The sequence below is a fragment of the Salvia miltiorrhiza genome, chromosome 3 (assembly GCF_028751815.1).
Source record: "Salvia miltiorrhiza cultivar Shanhuang (shh) chromosome 3, IMPLAD_Smil_shh, whole genome shotgun sequence".
Lineage (NCBI taxonomy): Eukaryota > Viridiplantae > Streptophyta > Magnoliopsida > Lamiales > Lamiaceae > Salvia > Salvia miltiorrhiza.
Genome location: NC_080389.1, coordinates 35,263,025 through 35,280,628, shown reverse-complemented (window position 1 = coordinate 35,280,628; position 17,604 = coordinate 35,263,025). Strand labels below are relative to the sequence as shown.

Sequence of the window (17,604 nt, the reverse complement as noted above, 5' to 3'; positions counted from 1 at the left end):
TCCCCTCCTCTTGAAGAGGATTTGTCCTCAAATCCAAAGCATCACCTACATCAAAAGGACTCAAATCAGTGACATTAAAAGAAGCACTCACATTATACTCACCTGGTAAGTCCAACTTGTAGGCATTGTCATTGATGCGCTCCAACACTTGAAATGGCCCGTCACCTCTAGGAAGTAATTTGGATCTCCGCTGCAATGGAAACCTTTCCTTGCGCATGTGCAGCCATACCCAATCACCGGGCTCAAACACTACTTTGCGACGTCCTTGGTTGGCGCGCTCGGCATACTGCTTCGTGCGCCTCTCAATATTCATCCTTGCCTTCTCATGCATCTGCTTCACAAAATCAGCCTTTTTCTTGCCATCAAGGTTAGTATACTCATGCTCAGGTAATGGAGATAAATCCAATGGAGTCAAAGGATTAAATCCATACACAATCTCAAATGGCGAAAATTGAGTAGCAGAATGAACAGAACGATTATAAGCAAACTCAACATGAGGCAAACAATCTTCCCAAGACTTAATGTTCTTCTTGATAATAGCTCTAAGCAAAGTAGACAAAGTCCTATTCACTACCTCTGTTTGACCATCAGTTTGTGGATGACAAGTAGTAGAAAACAAAAGTTTAGTACCCAACTTACACCACAAAGTCTTCCAAAAGTAGCTCAAGAACTTCGAATCCCTATCAGAAACAATAGTCCTAGGCATGCCATGCAATCTAACAATCTCTCTAAAGAATATATCAGCTACATGAGATGCATCATCAGATTTATGACATGGAATGAAATGTGCCATCTTAGAAAATCGATCAACAACCACAAAGATGGAATCTCGACCACGCTTAGTCCTAGGCAAACCTAACACAAAATCCATAGAAATATCAATCCAAGGTGCTGTAGGAATAGGCAATGGTGTATACAATCCATGGGAACTCACCCTAGACTTAGCTTGTTTACATGTAACACATCGACCACAAATTCTCTCAACATCACGTTTCATATGAGGCCAAAAGAAATGCTCATGCAGAACAACTAAAGTCTTAGCAATGCCAAAATGTCCCATCAAACCCCCACCATGAGACTCAAGCAGTAACAACTCACGTAAAGAACATTTAGGAACACATAACTTATTCTTCCTAAAAAGATAGTCATCATGCCTAAAATACTCTCCACTCGCAGCTCTCGCACATGCTAGATAAATCTTACCAAAATCAGCATCATGCTCATACAAACTCTTGATACACTCAAAACCAAGCAACTTAGCATCTAAGGTAGAGATCAAGGCATACCTCCGAGAAAGTGCGTCAGCCACCACATTCTCTTTACCTTGCTTGTATTTGATGACGTAGGGAAACGTCTCAATGAACTCCATCCACCTCGCATGCCGCTTGTTCAACTTGTGCTGCCCCTTCAAGTGTTTCAACGACTCATGATCCGTGTGAATGACGAACTCATTGGGCCACAAGTAGTGCTGCCACGTTTGCAAAGCTCTCACCAATGCGTACAGCTCCTTATCATACGTGGGATAACTCAACGTCGCCCCGTTTAACTTCTCGCTGAAGTACGCAATGGGTCGTTTCTCTTGCATCAAAACTGCACCAATACCAACACCAGAAGCATCACATTCAATCTCAAAAGATTTGGAGAAATTAGGAAGAGATAATACCGGGGCGTGGGTCAACTTGTATTTCAACTGCTGAAATGCCTCCTCTTGCGCCTTGCCCCACTTAAACTCCACATTCTTCTTGATGACTTCCGTCAATGGTGCCGCAACACTGCTAAAATGAGGCACGAATCGCCTATAGAAGCTAGCAAGTCCATGAAAGCTTCGAACTGCTGCAACGTTCGTCGGCGTTGGCCACTCTTGGATAGCTCGTATCTTCTCGTCATCAACCTGTACACCCTGTGCACTAACAACAAAGCCAAGAAAAACAAGCTTGTCCGTACCGAAAATGCACTTCTTAAGGTTAGCAAACAACTTTTCCTTGCGAAGCACACCCATAACAGACCTCAAATGTTCAACATGCTCATCATGATTCTGGCTATAAATGAGGATATCATCAAAGTAGACAACAACAAATCTGCCAATGAAAGCACGCAAAACATGATTCATAAGACGCATGAACGTACTAGGCGCATTAGTCAAACCAAACGGCATAACTAACCACTCATACAAACCAAGTTTTGTCTTAAAAGCAGTTTTCCATTCATCACCTTCCTTAATCCTAATCTGATGGTATCCACTACGCAAATCGATCTTAGAAAAGACACAAGAACCATGCAACTCATCTAGCATATCATCTAAACGAGGGATAGGATGGCGATACTTTACCGTGATGTTATTGATGGCTCGGCAATCACAGCACATCCTCAAAGACGAGTCCTTCTTTGGTACAAGTAGAACGGGTACCGCACAAGGACTCAAACTCTCCCTCACATGCCCTTTGGCCAATAACTCGCCAATTTGCCTCTCCAACTCCTTTGTCTCCTCCGGATTGGTTCGGTAAGCTGGTCGGTTTGGCAGTGTAGCACCGGGCACAAAGTCAATCTGATGCTCAATCCCTCGAATTGGTGGTAAACCGGCAGGTGTATCGTCGGGAAAAACATCATCAAACTCCTGCAAAACAGAACGAATAGAAGGGGGTAGAGAAGAGAGATCGTTAGTAATAACCAAGTTCTCCTGATATCGCAACAGCATGATCGGCTTCTCCTCCTGTACACACCACTTCAAATCACTAGCCCTTGCAAGAAAGGACTTATGGATCATCCCATTCTCCTTCTTCTCCACGGGCTGCTCCTTTGACTTCACCTTGTCCGCCTCCTTTTGCAATTGCACTTGATCCTCATAAACTTGTTTAGGAGTAAGAGGAACAAGTGACACCTTTTTCTGCTTGTATTCAAATGAGTATTTGTTGGTGAAGCCATCATGAATAACACGGCGATCAAACTGCCACGGTCGCCCCAACAGGATGTGGCTCGCTTGCATAGGGATCACATCACACACAACCTCATCCTCATACTTCCCAATGCGAAAAGGAACCTTCACTTGCTTCGTCACTTTCATGACGCCTGTCTCATTCAGCCACTGCAAACGATATGGCTTGGAATGCTTCTCCGTGGTCAGCCCCAATCTCTCAACCATGGCTCTACTAGCCACATTCGTGCAACTCCCGCCATCAATGATCACACTACATACCTTGTCTTGAACAAGACATCTCGTGTGAAAGAGGTTCTCCCGCTGCTCTCGCTCATTGGGTTGAGTTTGGACACTCAAAGCTCTCCTAGCTACAAAAAGCTGTCCATTGGGCGCGAAAATCTCCTCACACTCCTCCTCATCATCGGTACCATCTCCATCCTCCAATTTCGGCATATCAGGATCGGTCTCATCACCATCCGTCACGACTTCGCCGTCATCTCTCAAGATCATAATTCTCCTGTTCGGGCAGTCACTCATAATATGCCCGAAGCCTTGGCACTGGAAGCACTTCTTATCTCGATTTCGACCATCAGAAACGGCCGGACTGCCCTGATTTGCTGCACCGGATCCCTCGGGTCGGGACCTAACGAACGGCTTCTTCTCCTCTCTCGGCGGTGCCTCCTTTTTCCATTGATTCCCTTTTGACGAGGAACCATTAGAAACTGGTTGCGATTGCCTCCAATTGCCCTGATTCTGGCGCTGGTTGCTGCTGTTGTTGCCCCTCCTCTTGAGTTGATTCTCGATCTTGATGGCCATGTGAACCATGTCCTCCAACTCAACGTAGTGCTGCAACTCCACCTTATCACGAATATCCCAATGCAAACCAGTCAAGAATCTAGCCATGGTCGCCTCTCACTCCTCCACCACATTCGCTCGAATCATGGCAACCTCCATCTCCTTATAATACTCATCCACACTCCGACTGCCTTGCCTCAAAGTCTGCAACTTGTTGAAAAGCTCGCGGTAGTAATGATTCGGCACAAAACGCTTCCTCATCACAGCCTTCATCTCCTGCCAAGTCTGAATAGGTGGCTCACTGTTTCTCCTCCTACTCGTCACCAACTGATCCCACCAAACAAGTGCATAATCGGAGAACTCAATTGCTGCCAACTTCACCTTCTTGAGCTCTGAATAGTTGTGGCAATCGAACATAAGCTCCACCTTTCTCTCCCAATCAAGATACAATTCTGGGTCATTCTTCCCTTGGAAGGGAGGAACGTTCATCTTGATGTTGCCCAGATTGTTATCTTGCCACGTTCTGCCGCCATCATCCTCTTCGTCAAATCCTGTATCATCTACATGCTCCTCATACTGACGGTGGAATCGACCTCCTCCACCACCACGGCCTCCTCGCCCGCGGCGACCTCCTCGTGTGAAAGTGGTCTCTCGAGAATGAGACTGCTCCATCAGCTCGATCTTGTCGTACACTCCCTCGATTTCTGAGTGTAACATCTTGCCAAATTCTGAGCGAAGTGCCTCCACTACGAGTTTCAACTGTGGATCCATAACAGGGCCATCGCTCACATCCGCACCCTGTTCATCTTTCTTAGACATAGTGACAAAGAAAACAAGAAACGGTTAGTGAAACAAAATAAAAGGACCTCACCACCTCACAAACACTCGTGTATCACTCGAGATGAAATCACTCAGCGCTCGTGTATCACACAATTCAACGGCTTTTTTCACTCTAATAATCTCACTCTCTCGTGCCTTTTTCCACTCAATTTCTCTCTCAAGGAATCAAATTCCCTCAATCTACCAACTGAACTCAAAAACCAACTGCACCAACGAGATTGCCAAACTGTCTCAACGAGAGCACTCAATGAAACGTCCCACAAGAGGCCACACCAACAACACTAAACGGATACGAAAAGATGGGAAAACCCCCAAATAGAAAGAAGACAATCAGAAACGCAGACTGAACAACCCAAAAAGTACTGCGCAGAAATAGGCTCAAAACGCTCTATACTACCCAAGGACTCCAGAAAATACAATGAGAAGTAAACGAAAACCGGAAAAAATGTCCGCAGAAACTACCCCAAAAGGCTCTATACGACGCCAGGGAACTGTAGGAAAAGTATGATGCAAGAAAATTTTCGGAAATTTCTATACTTTTTTTTTTTTTTTTTAACCCTAACGGACTGTAGGTTCTGAAAAAGTCAAGAACCAAACGAAATTATGAAATATGGAGGATTGGCGACCAATTTCAGTCGACAATGGATTATGGATGTTTATGGATATGTATGAATGATATTATAATCTTTTATGGTGGTATATAATGGTACTTCACAGACGGACAGAAAAAATCGTAGTAATAGGTGTGACGATATATGGAATACGGAAACCCTAAAACAGATGCAAAAGATGAAACCCTAAAACGCAGAAACTGAAATCAGTAGATGGAACGAAATTGAACAGATGAAACCTAAAACTTCTACCCTGGATACGTAGACAGAAAACGAAAACGAAACCTGGATACGAAACGCGGCTCTGGTGCCAAATGATACGATCCTTGCCGATCGATCGAACACAACGCACGCGGAAGACTGAACTGGAACGGAAAGGGTGGAAATCCCAAAACCTCTGAATCTAACCCACGGAATGATTTAGGCGAACGGATCCCTAAACCCCAACGTGCAGTTGACGCAGCAACTCGGGGACGCTGAATGACACCCGACGAGGGTTGGTTGTTCTCGCCGTTACGTCGATAAATTGAATTCGTCTTGGAAAAATCAAGAAGAATTCGAAACTCTCAAGAGAGAATAAAAACTCACAATTTGATTAAAAGGTAGCTGATTTTCGTCCATCACAAGGGAGCCTTATATAGGCAAAGGCTAAACCTAATCTAATAAGGAAACAACTTAAAAACAAGCCCTAATAAGCCAAACAAGGCCCTTACTACTAAAATCCGAAAATAACAAGGCCCTTTTAACTAATGGGCTGCGAAAATAACAATACTGAAATAAATAAATGAAGTCTTCAAAATAAATAAATTCTTCAAGCTTCGGCCCACTCGCATGTAATGAGATTAATTAGACTTGGACCGACTCCACCATCTCCAATGGGTTTCTTCATCAACTCTTGAGCCCACACTTCTTGAACTAAGCTCATCAAGCTCTCCTTGAACTTCTTGGCTCGTGCTCTTGTAACCGGACCAACAGGAACATGCACCGGGTCTTGCACCAACGAACCTTGGGCTGCATCAGATCCGATTGAAGATGGCGTCCAGCTGCAAGCTTAGTCAACCTTTCCCATTCTTTCGATCCTTCCAGTTTCTTCTTCCATCTTCCACTTGCTTCTTCGATATCTCCGAGATTGACCTTCCTTTTATGGCTCTGGCTGTCTGCTTCTCATGGTAACGATCAGACGGATTGCTCTTTTCGGTGTGGCTCATACCAGGTGGGTTGCTCCAGGTTCCCATGCCCCAAGTTGAACTAGAGAGGTACTTGTTGGCCGAAGCTCCATGCTGATAAACATGACTTAGCAATCTGGGCTCGGTAATGCCCATTCTGACCGCATTTCCTCCGTTTCCGCTCTACTGATCTTCCTTCCTCCACAACTTTGTTTTCCCCCTGGACAGACCTGAACTGACACAAATAAAGAGAAAAATAGGGCCAAATGGCCCAAAAGTTGAAGACGCATCACACCTACACACTTAAAGCATACTTGCCCTCAAGTATGTAGGTGGATTCACAGAAGACACGGACGAAAAGGTTGAAAGAAAAGAAATAAAACTAAGAGACACGAAACTTGCATAGATTTCAGGGTCAAATCATACCCACATGCATCATTCAGTTCAGTCAAACTACAAACCAGAGTAATGATCATGCATAAAGTGCGATGGTAGTCTCTCTTCTCGCTCAAGCACCGGGTTAAGTGTTTACACTCATAATTTGTTGTGCCAGTTCTTCTAAGAATTTGATCGAAGACTACAAGTTAAGCACACTAGTATGACTCATCAAAGGGTCTTTATTGGGTTGTAATGGGGTATACGGAGCTAAGGTGAGGTATATATGGTCCAGTGGATAATTTCAGTATCACCCTTACTCAGTATATATGTTTAATACAGCTACAACCAACCCTTAATTCCCCCGCTTTCAATGGGGTTCATTTTTTTTTCTTTGATTCTTTTGTGGGCAATCATTTTTTATTCATCAATTTTTTTTTGTGCCCAGATTTCTTTCTTTCTTATAATTCCCTGTTCACCATTTCATTTACTTCATAAATTCTTTCTCCTAGATATAGCAATAACAAGGCTCAAGAAAGAATGAATTCGGCTCAAGTTGGCATACAAGGGATTCTTTTCACATTAAACATCAAAGAAAAATCTGGGGCCCTAAGTCAAAGAATCGTGCCCAAATCACACAAGTCATGTACTAGCAAAAATGAGTCCTCAAACAAAGTCAAGATTTCCTAGTCACAGCAAATTCTCACCATAAACATGCATTTTTCAATTTGGCCCTGATCTCACCGGTGGGGTACTCTCAGTATCCTCACAGCTACCATCATGCATTTCATACTCAATCCACCAATTCATACCAAGACTGAAATCAGCATGCACAATCCTTCACCATCAAACAATGCAAGTAGACTCGACTCAAACACAGATTAAACAGACACTAAAACAAGAAAAGCAAAAGATAAAATAAAACCTAATCTAAGAGTTCAGGGGAAAAGTACTTAGTCGTTTTGGTCGGAGGATCTTGCCTCCGCATTCAGCCGGTCCATGATTGCTTTGAAGCCAGCATCCATAGCCTCCCTCAGGGTTGTGATCTCCGCGCTCAGCATCAGCAGCTCGTCTTTCACTTCCTTCATTTCTGCCAACAACATCACGCTCTCGCTGCTGACAAGGCGGGGTGCCTCTTGCTCAAGTGGCCTCCTCGGTTCTGGTCTAGCTGCTGCTACTCCCTCAGGATACACCAAACGGTATCTCCCGCCTTCGTCTGCCTAAGTCCAGAAAGCGACTTTCGGCCAGGGCTGCATCATCTGAGCTCTTTATGTCGAACTTAATGAGCTTTTCTGCCAAGATGGTCACCAGTGGGCAGAGCGAGAGGAACTTGTTGGTATGGGTTACCCCATACTGAAATTGAAGCGCCACGGTGAGCCCGAAGTTCACCTTTTTCCTCTCCATCATGCACCACAACAGGAAGACTTCCTGTTGGGTGACCACATTGGAACCTTCCAGCCGGCCGTAGATGTTGTAGGCCAGCCACCTGTTGCAGATCTGCAGGGCGGGGTCCCGAATCTCATTCGACTTGCTGATGTTTTTGACATACTTGCTTCCGGTAGACAGTAGCGACCAGTAATGGTCAATCCGACTTCTCCACTCCGGTGTGGCTATGGTTTCTGCCTGCTTGTACTCCTCGTCGTAGACTTCTGTGGTTTCAATCACCCCCAGGTGGATGTTCAGCTCGTTGATCGAGAGCGGGAATATCCTTCCTTGCATCTGGAACCGCAAGGTACCTGGGGTCTCAATTGTGTAGTTTCCTTTTGGGCTTGAACTCGACAGTTCCCATGAACTCCTCCATTAACTTCTGGTATGCTTTAGGGTTCCACTCCAGTACTTTCTTCCAACCAATCCCCTCAAAATAACCCTCTACTTTCTCCTTGATCCCCAAATCCTCCAAAGCTTCAGTAACCAGGAAATACCAAGGGGTAATTTCTCTGTTTTGTAGGACGGCATACCTCTGGCTGTCTCTCGGTATGACCACTCCTGAAGCAGTGGTGCGTATCAGCCCCTTTTGCTTTGCAAGTTTCGGCTTTGCAGTAGTGGCTGTACTGGAGGTAGGTTTCTTTGGCGCCAAAACCTCCTCAGACTTGGAGCTATCCACGGTCTCAGTTCTCTCTGGATCTTCCTCGGCTTGCTTGCTCTTTCCTTTCTCAGCAGGGGTTGCTCTCCTAGTTCTGCTCTGGACCTCCTTACCCTTCGTCTTACTTCCGGCCGCCGCCGGTCTGGTCTTCGTGGGCAGAGGGGGCTTGGTGACGTCCAACTTCCTTTTTGCTCCAACTCTCGCCACCTTGCTCTGAGGGGTGGAGGTCTCCATCTCAATCTCTTTCGTGGCCTCCTCTCCTTCTTCTTCTCCATCTTCGGATGCCGTTGCCGTCTTCCCTTCTTCGAGAGATGGCGCCTGTGGTTCAGGGGGAATCGGAGTGGGTTCCCGCTCTTTGGCAGTTCGAGCGGGAGTTGCCTTCTTCAGAGCTTTCCTAGGCTTTTTCACTGGTGGGGTAGGTGCGACTTGTTCTTTCTCGATGGCCTTTTCCGATTTCTCGCCCATTTCCTCCGCCGCCTCTTTTTTTGCCTCACGCCCCTCTTCCACATGAACGTCTTCTGGCCCTATCTCCTCCGCCTGACTGACCGCGACCGGATCTTCTGTAGCTTTGGTAAATGTTTCATCGGATGCGGTTCGTCTGGTGGTCCGTTTAGTCGGAGGTCGGGACTTGGCAGCCTTCTTCTTCGCCGGGACTTGAGTGCTTCCGGAACCAGTTTCACCTTTGGTTTTCGCCATTGCGGGTGTTTAGGATTGAGAAGGTGCTTGAGAGGTTAGGGTTTTGGGCAGGAAATTATGGAACTGGGTGGTTTTTAAAGTGGTACGAGCAGTTACTGAAATTGAAGGCGGTGGAATGTGGTGAAGATCGTGTGTAGCGGTTATGGAGATTTAGGGTTTTTGGGAGAAGTGGGGGTAGTGTTTAAGGGAAGTGGGGGTGACGGTTATGGCAGATTTTTGAATTAAGGAAAGAATAATCTCCCCAAACTTTGAAATTCAAATTTTCCTTCGGAAACCCAAACGTTTCCGTCACATCATGTCAGTCTGCTGCATCCGCCTTTCTGACGTCATCCTTCCCCGGTTAGCCCTCCTCTGCTCACAAAACTCCAAATCCTCCACCTACACACTTTGCAACGCAAAGTGGGTTTGAAATCACCACTGGGCCTCCGCCTTTATGCTTTCTCCGGCCCATCTCTCCTGCAAATTAGTGCATCCAAACAAAACAAAACAACTTAAAAGAAAAGAAAATTCGGTATAAACTATACCGAAGTAACCACACTGGGTTGCCTCCCAGCAAGTGCTCTTGTTTCCCGTCTTGAGCTCGACCTTCCTTCATTCTTCACTCATACTCAGGGTCGAGAAGGTGGCATTCCTCCTTCTCCTTTTCTACTTCAGCAAGCTCATGATAGGGATTTAGGCGATGCCCATTCACCACGAACGTATCAACCCCATTGTGATCATATACTTCAATGCTTCCATTTGAAAAGATTTCTTTGATCACGAATGGTCCTGACCACTTTGAACGAAGCTTCCCAGCCATCATCTTGAAGCGTGAATTGAAAAGTAGGACTTTTTGTCCCACCAAGAATTCTTTCTTCCTGATCTTGGCATCATGGATTCCTTCTTCCTGATCTTGGCCTGTGACCTCACTGACACACACCCGTCGTGCGGTGCGGACAAAATACCTGTGTATGCCCAGTACAGACAGTACACGCTCCTACTTCTCACAACAAAAACTTAGTCTTAGCGGTAAGCGTAGGGTCGAATCCCACAGGGAGTGAGGAACCACTTTGTTCTCCAACGACAAACTGAGGTGTCACAATTCTCAATTTGCATACTCTGCACAAGAAATAAACAAGATCAATAATAACAAAGGGGTGAGGTTATTCGGTTAGGTCATAACTGTTGTTAACATTCGTTTCGGTCATAGGCACACTAATGATCCGTCTATGATCCATACAAATCCAAGGCGTGGCCTAATGACATTGGGGCGTTTCAAGGGGTTGTACTTCACATATAGGATGGTTGATCTCATTGTGGTCACTTGGTCCGAAGGTCACACAATCCCCGGTCACAAGGCAGTGCTTCACTTCTCATTAGATGGTAGCCATACCCGTTACTCACCAAGTATGGCCCTCACCAACCTTCTCTCCCGAGGTCCCCAACTCAGCGCTTTGAGTGACACATGCCTCCTGGACACAACCATTTCCGGCTTTGTTAGCCGACCAGTCATAGACATGCTACGGCGCCGAGATTGCTTTCCTCGTTTGATAACCATGGCTTTATGCCTCGTCACAGTTGATGGATAGTCTCTAGAGAAGCCCAAGACTGAGGAAGGACAGTGTATCCCATCAATCCTTTTCCCACCTTCCGGATCTACAACGCCTTTTGTTGACGCTGCTCAGCTACTCGGTCTTGGGCATACCGATTGTTGTACCTTGGTACACCCTGGCCTTTGCTTGACACGGACAGCGTTTTACCGAACGGAGATCACCCGTTAGGCCCCTACTGCCCATGGTTTTGAACAGATCCTTTCGGAACCACGAGATTCAACCGAAAGAACAAATGCCTCACGAATGTTTACATGTTAACAACAATTACTTCCACCCCTAAAACCTCACCTAAAGAATTCATAAATGTAAAATAGATCGAACACATGATAGAACGAAAAGAAATACTAGAATAGATAAATAATACCTAGGCTTCAAGCCTTCGATCTTGTTCAAAAGCAAAAACACGGCGGAATAGGAAAAAGTACTGAAATGTAAATTGTTTTGGATGCCACACACGGCGAACTAAAGTGATAACTAAAGTAAAAACAAGAGTTTTAAGTGCCAAGAGCTTGTGCACGCTGCACACCATTAGTCTTTTATACTGCCGAATGGTAGAGGTCTAACCCTAGCTGTGCCGGCTCCAAATCTTCGCCGGGATCTTCTTTTGTAACACCCCGTACTTTTCCCTATGTTGAGAAATAGTGTCTTAACACTAATGAGAGTACTGAGATGTCGAAATACGAAACTTTTTTTTATGAGCAGACAAGACAGATTGTCTTTTAAATAGAGATACGAGTGAATAAACCGATGATGGAATTAGAGTGATGAGATTTGAGAAATGAATTGAGATAGAGATGCTGATTGAACTGAGCTGAGATTTTATTTTATTTCCAACTACCGGGAATAGAGTTACAGGATACCGAATTATTAAAGTTTGACTGTCCTATTAAGAAAATAGGAATAATGAGTTGGAAATAGAGTCGAGGAAGAAAGAGTGAGAAACCTTGATAATTAAAGTCGGTCTGAGAGACGTCTAGTTGTTTGTATTTGCCGACTGCTTTGATGTGATGTTATGTGAAATTACGTGACTGATTGATTATGTGATTTCTGTGACGTGTGTCATTATGACCAAGTTATTATGATTTTTTTTTATTTGAGACCTTAGCATTTGGAATTTTGATTAAGTTTCCAAAGCAAGTGCGGTTTATTTTTACCGAGAAATCGAATGATGCCGGTTTATGGAAATTTTTCCTAGCATAATATTTTTAAATTATTTTTCCTACGAAGAGGAATATTATAATTGAGTGAGTGCACTAATATTAGTGCTATGATTATTTTATTTGATCACATGAATAATTATGCTATGGTATTTTATTAATGAGTAATATTTCCATAGTTATTGTGATTATTATTTAATCACCCTTCTCACACTTTATTTTAATTTCCCTACCATATGATTAAATGCCTCAAATTGCTAAGTGTAGAGATTGAGAGAGTAGAGATTGAGAGTGTATTATTGAGAGTGTAGAGATTAGAGTGAGAGAGATCATGCATTAATTGCCAAATATTCCCTAAGATATCAAAATCTCCTTTAAAGATTCACAAATCTTTACAAGATTAGCAAAATCCTCACAAATCTTACAAGATAATTCTCTCTCTCCCTCCACCCATTTTCGAGCTCTCTCTCTCTCCCTTCTCTCTCATATTTCCTCCATTGTCAACCATTGGAGAGACCTTCGAAGCTTCACCAAAATATGCCAAACACATAAATCACCAACAAAATCCCACATAAACACATCCTATCAACTTGAATTCAAGAGAATCCTTGAAGATTGGCTTCAAGACTAGAGAGAGAAAGTTTGATATTTGGTGTAAACTTGGGTAAGTGATCTCCATATTCATGGATTAAACTTGTATGAGATTGTATGTGAGTATTCTTGAGAGTTTGAAGCAAGAAAATCACCCCCTTCATTTTTTTTCTAAATTTTCGAAAATATGGGTCTCATACCCTTCAAAAAATTTTCTTTTTCTTTTCTTGATTTGGGGTGAAAAATGAGTTTTATATGATGTTTGTTGATGATTGATGGGTGTTGTGAAGTATGTGCTTAGAGATGTGAAAGTTTGATGTAGTTTAGTTTACCCAAAATTGGGATCTTTCGAGTTGATGATTTAAATGATGAATTGATGATGTAGATGAGTCCATGAGATGTATATGATGATGATTGATGGAGTAAATTGAGTATATGATGTCAATTGATGATTTTGATATGAGTTAGTTTACTAAAAATTAGGGATATGTGTATCTATGCTCTAATTTGTAAATTGATGGAGTATATGTGAGTTTAAATGATTAAAATTGATAAATATATGATGAGATTAAAGATCCATGTGTGTTTATAAAATTTCAAAGAGTTTAATTTAATAAAAATTAGGACTTTCTTGTCTATGTGCCTATTAAGTGATTTGTCGTAAGGTATATGTTTTTGAGCATGATATTAGTGTTTTAATATGTTTGATTAAGTCTATTGTAAGCTAAGTAAAATTTGGACTTAGTTTAGTTTGAATGAGTTTTTGAGTTTTCATATTTTGAGAAGTCAATGAATGATAAAATGAGGTCTAATTGATTGATGATCATTATGTGAACGCTTGTCATGCTTTTGTTAAGAGTTTGCGTTGATATATGAGTTGTCATTAGAGTTTAGTATACATGATAAAAAGGGAGATTTATATGTGTAAAATGAGTTATATGATGTATGAGGTCATTAATGAATGATGGAGTGATTTTGAGCATGAGAATGAAAAGAGAATTGTATTGATGCGTTCGTTGAGACGTTTTCTTTGAGATTTGAGTTAAGATGTAAAAGAGGAGAGTTAAATTGAGTATGATGAGTATTATGTTATACTTGAATGTTTTTGGAATGCTATAAGTGTTTAAAATGAGTCTTGATGAGTTTTCTTTGAAGGAATGTTGAGTTGAGCATTTAAGAGTTTGAGATGAGATTTTGGTGATTTCGTGGGCCTACTGACTTACTGTGATCGACGGTTTTTCGATGTCAAAAAGCTTTGAAAATTTTATAGCAAGTCCCTACATGCGTCTTGAGCTAGGGCTGCCACCGGTTCAGGAACCGCCGGTTCCGGGCCCGAACCGGCGGTTCAGGTTCGAAAATTTCATGAACCTGAACCGGCCCGCCTAAAATTTGAAGGGCCGGTTTTCGGACCCTGAACCGGCGGTTCCGGGCCGGGCCGAAAACCGGCGGTTCCGGGCCGAAAACCGGCGGTTCTCGGGCTTTTCCTCTTCTTTTTTTTTTTTGAAAATTTTTGAAATTACTCAACTTAAATAATATTTTAATTTTAATCAAATGTAGGTTCTCTATTTATAATGTACTACACATTGTAGAGAATCCTACATTTTTCAATGTGGGATAATTTCAACTTAATGTAGCTTCACTATTTATATTGTACTACACATTATAGAGAATCCTACATTTTTCAACGTGGGATAATTTCAACTTAATGTAGCTTCACTATTTATAGTGTACTACACATTGTAGAGAATCCTACATTTTTCAATGTGGGATAATTTCAACTTAATGTAGCTTCACTATTTATAGTGTACTACACATTGTAGAGAATCCTACATTTTTCAATGTGGGATAATTTCAACTTAATGTAGCTTCACTATTTATAGTGTACTACACATTGTAGAGAATCCTACATTTTTCAATGTGGGATAATTTTAACTTAATGTAGCTTCACTATTTATATTGTACTACACATTGTAAATAATCCTATATTTTTCAATGTGAGATCACTCAACTTAAATTATCTATAGCATATATAGACTTTCATTCTTAATCATTCATTGGTCTTTTTAATTTGTCTAATGGCGTGAAGGTATAATGGTTACATTTTTTTATTTGAATAGGGAGATGGGGGAAAATGAATTCAAGGCCTCTTTATTAATATATCGAATTTTTATTCGAATGGATGTATCATGGCACACTTATTTAAAATAATGTGTTTTTTAGTAGATTTGACATAATTACTTTTACTAATTTTGAAACCCCTCTTCTCTCAATCAAATTGTTGGACTAACATTAAATTATGGGAGAAAACCCATCAAATGAACCGTCAGGTATGGCTTTCAAAAAAATATTAGTAAGTTATATATCTACATTAAATTGTTGGACTTACATTAAATTGATGGTGCCATGTATATTTCTAAGTTATAAGTTATATATTTATAAATTATAAGTTATAATATATTACATGAGAATTGAATTGAAATAAAATAAAGGAAAAATAATTAACACATTGAGAACCAAAAATTCAAATGAATTCATAAAAATAGATATCTTTATTGAATTTATTCTACGTACCAAAAGAATATTACAAGGATACAAATTACATAATCTTTAAAATTGAATAAGTAAACTAACTATTACTAACTAATTGATCCCTAGACCTTATAAGTTATAAGTTACATATTTATAAGTTATATATTTAGAAGTTATAAGTTATTACATGAATATAAGTTATATATTTATAAGTTAGTTTGAGTGATCCCACATTGAAAATGTAGGATTCTTTATAATGCGTAGTACATTATAGATAGTGAAGCTACATTATCCCACATTGAAAAATGTAGGATTATCTACCATGTGTATTACACTATAAATAGTGAAGCTACATTATCCCACATTGAAAAATTTAGGATTTTCTACCATGTGTAGTACACTATAAATAGTGAAGCTACATTATCCCACATTGAAAAATGTAGGATTTTCTACCTTGTGTAGTACACTATAAATAGTGAAACTACATTTAGTTAAAATTATTAGGATTTGAATATAAAATTAAAAAAAAAAAAAATTGGCCGGGCCCGGCGGTTCAGGGCCGAACCGGCGGGCCGGACCGGCGGTTCAGGGTTGGCAATCCTATGAACCTTAACCGGCCCGGATAACTGGCGGTTCGGCCCTGAACCGGCCCGTTTGGTCAATGGTCCGGGCCGGAACCGTTGACCGGCGGGCCGGTTCAGGGTCGAACCGCCGGTTCCGATCGGCCCTTGGCACCCCTATCTTGAGCACCCCTGTAAAATTTCAAGTTATTTGGACTTCGTTTACTATTTTTATAAAATGCAAACCTTAAACTGCACATTTCTACCGACAATTTCAGAGAACAGGAGAAAGAGTCATTATTTTCAGTGGCTTCCTGTGTGATCTAGCCTCCCAAATTTTTATGGTATTAACCTTATTGTGTTATCTAGATATTCACCAAATTGGAGCCCAGTTTGACAATATTTACTATTTTTCAAAAATCAAAGTTTCCGATTGCTCAAAACTGCCGAATATGGTAGACTGTAGTAAAACAGTCATATCTCCCAAACCACTTGGAGTTTTCGACTCTACTTTTTTTTATATGAAACTAGACTCAAAGAGGTTTCTTTTGATATAAATTACGACTCCAGGGGAGTTCGGTACAGAGTCTGGTGAGGTTTTAAAGTTGAGTCAGTGCAGAGTGAAGTTTGTTTTTGACTTGTCTATGTGTGTTTTTCATATGCTTAAGTGTTTATACTTGTTTATGTGCTTGATTGCTATGAGTTTGAGCCAAGTTGAGAGTTAAGTCGATAATAGGACGTGTGAATCCTTAGAAGCCGAGTATACCTAGGGATTGAGTTTTAATGGGTAAATAGACGTTGAGTGAGGAGTTATAATTAAGATGAGATTGGATTTAGAAATTGAGTTTCTAATCGAGATTCATTTTATGACATGAACCCTCGATGATGATGATGATCCCTGAAGACACGAGCAGAGCAAGGAAGTAAGTAACTCCGCTTTGACGGGAGATTTGAGTAAGGTCTTCAGGTGGGCAATATTTTGAGTATACGTATATCGTATGAGCTTTCTAAAATGATTTAATGATGTTATGAGCTTATCAAATGATTTGAGATAAATGATATTTGAGAACTGTTTGACTTGCCAATTTTTGATGTTGAGCTTGTATGTTACCCTCTACTGATGAGATGAGACGAATTCGGATCCTGCTACAAGCGGGGTTGTGTACACAGAGGTGACTGTGAGCCGTCTTCGGGTCGGCCGGTCACGGTGCTTGAGAAGGAGGCCTACTTCTCAGTACCTTAATTATGATGATGAGTTGTAGATGCGGTACATACATGTCGATTACTTTGTCTGCAGACACTTAATTATGATGTTGATTATGAAAACTGTATGCACAGATTCATTTATGCTAACTTATTTCTGTGTATTGCTGAGATGTGGCAAGCTTCAAACATATAGCTCTAAGAGCGCCTTTCTTTTTTTCGGCGTTTGCCCACTGAGTATTATGTACTCACGCCCTGCATGTATTTCTAAATGTGCAGACTAAGCGAGGAGCGAGATTGGACTGGTGCTGGTGGGGAATTGTTAGAGGATGTATTTACTTTATCGCATTTCCATTTTGACGATAAAGTCTTGATGATTGATATATATATATATATACTTTGATTTTCTTTTGAATTTAAGCAATGTACTCACGGTTATATGTCTTCATACATATAATCGATTCGCCTTTTGCTGCAATACTCTGCATATTA

At 41.6% G+C, this 17,604-nt stretch overlaps 1 protein-coding gene across 1 annotated transcript; it reads right to left on the bottom strand.

Moving 5' to 3' along the window:
• Positions 1-8,445: 8,445 nt before the first annotated feature.
• On the bottom strand, positions 8,446-9,480 carry LOC131018707 (uncharacterized). The gene has a single exon (XM_057947418.1). The coding sequence runs from the start codon at positions 9,478-9,480 to the stop codon at positions 8,446-8,448; it is 1,035 nt and encodes a 344-aa protein (XP_057803401.1).
• Positions 9,481-17,604: the final 8,124 nt, after the last annotated feature.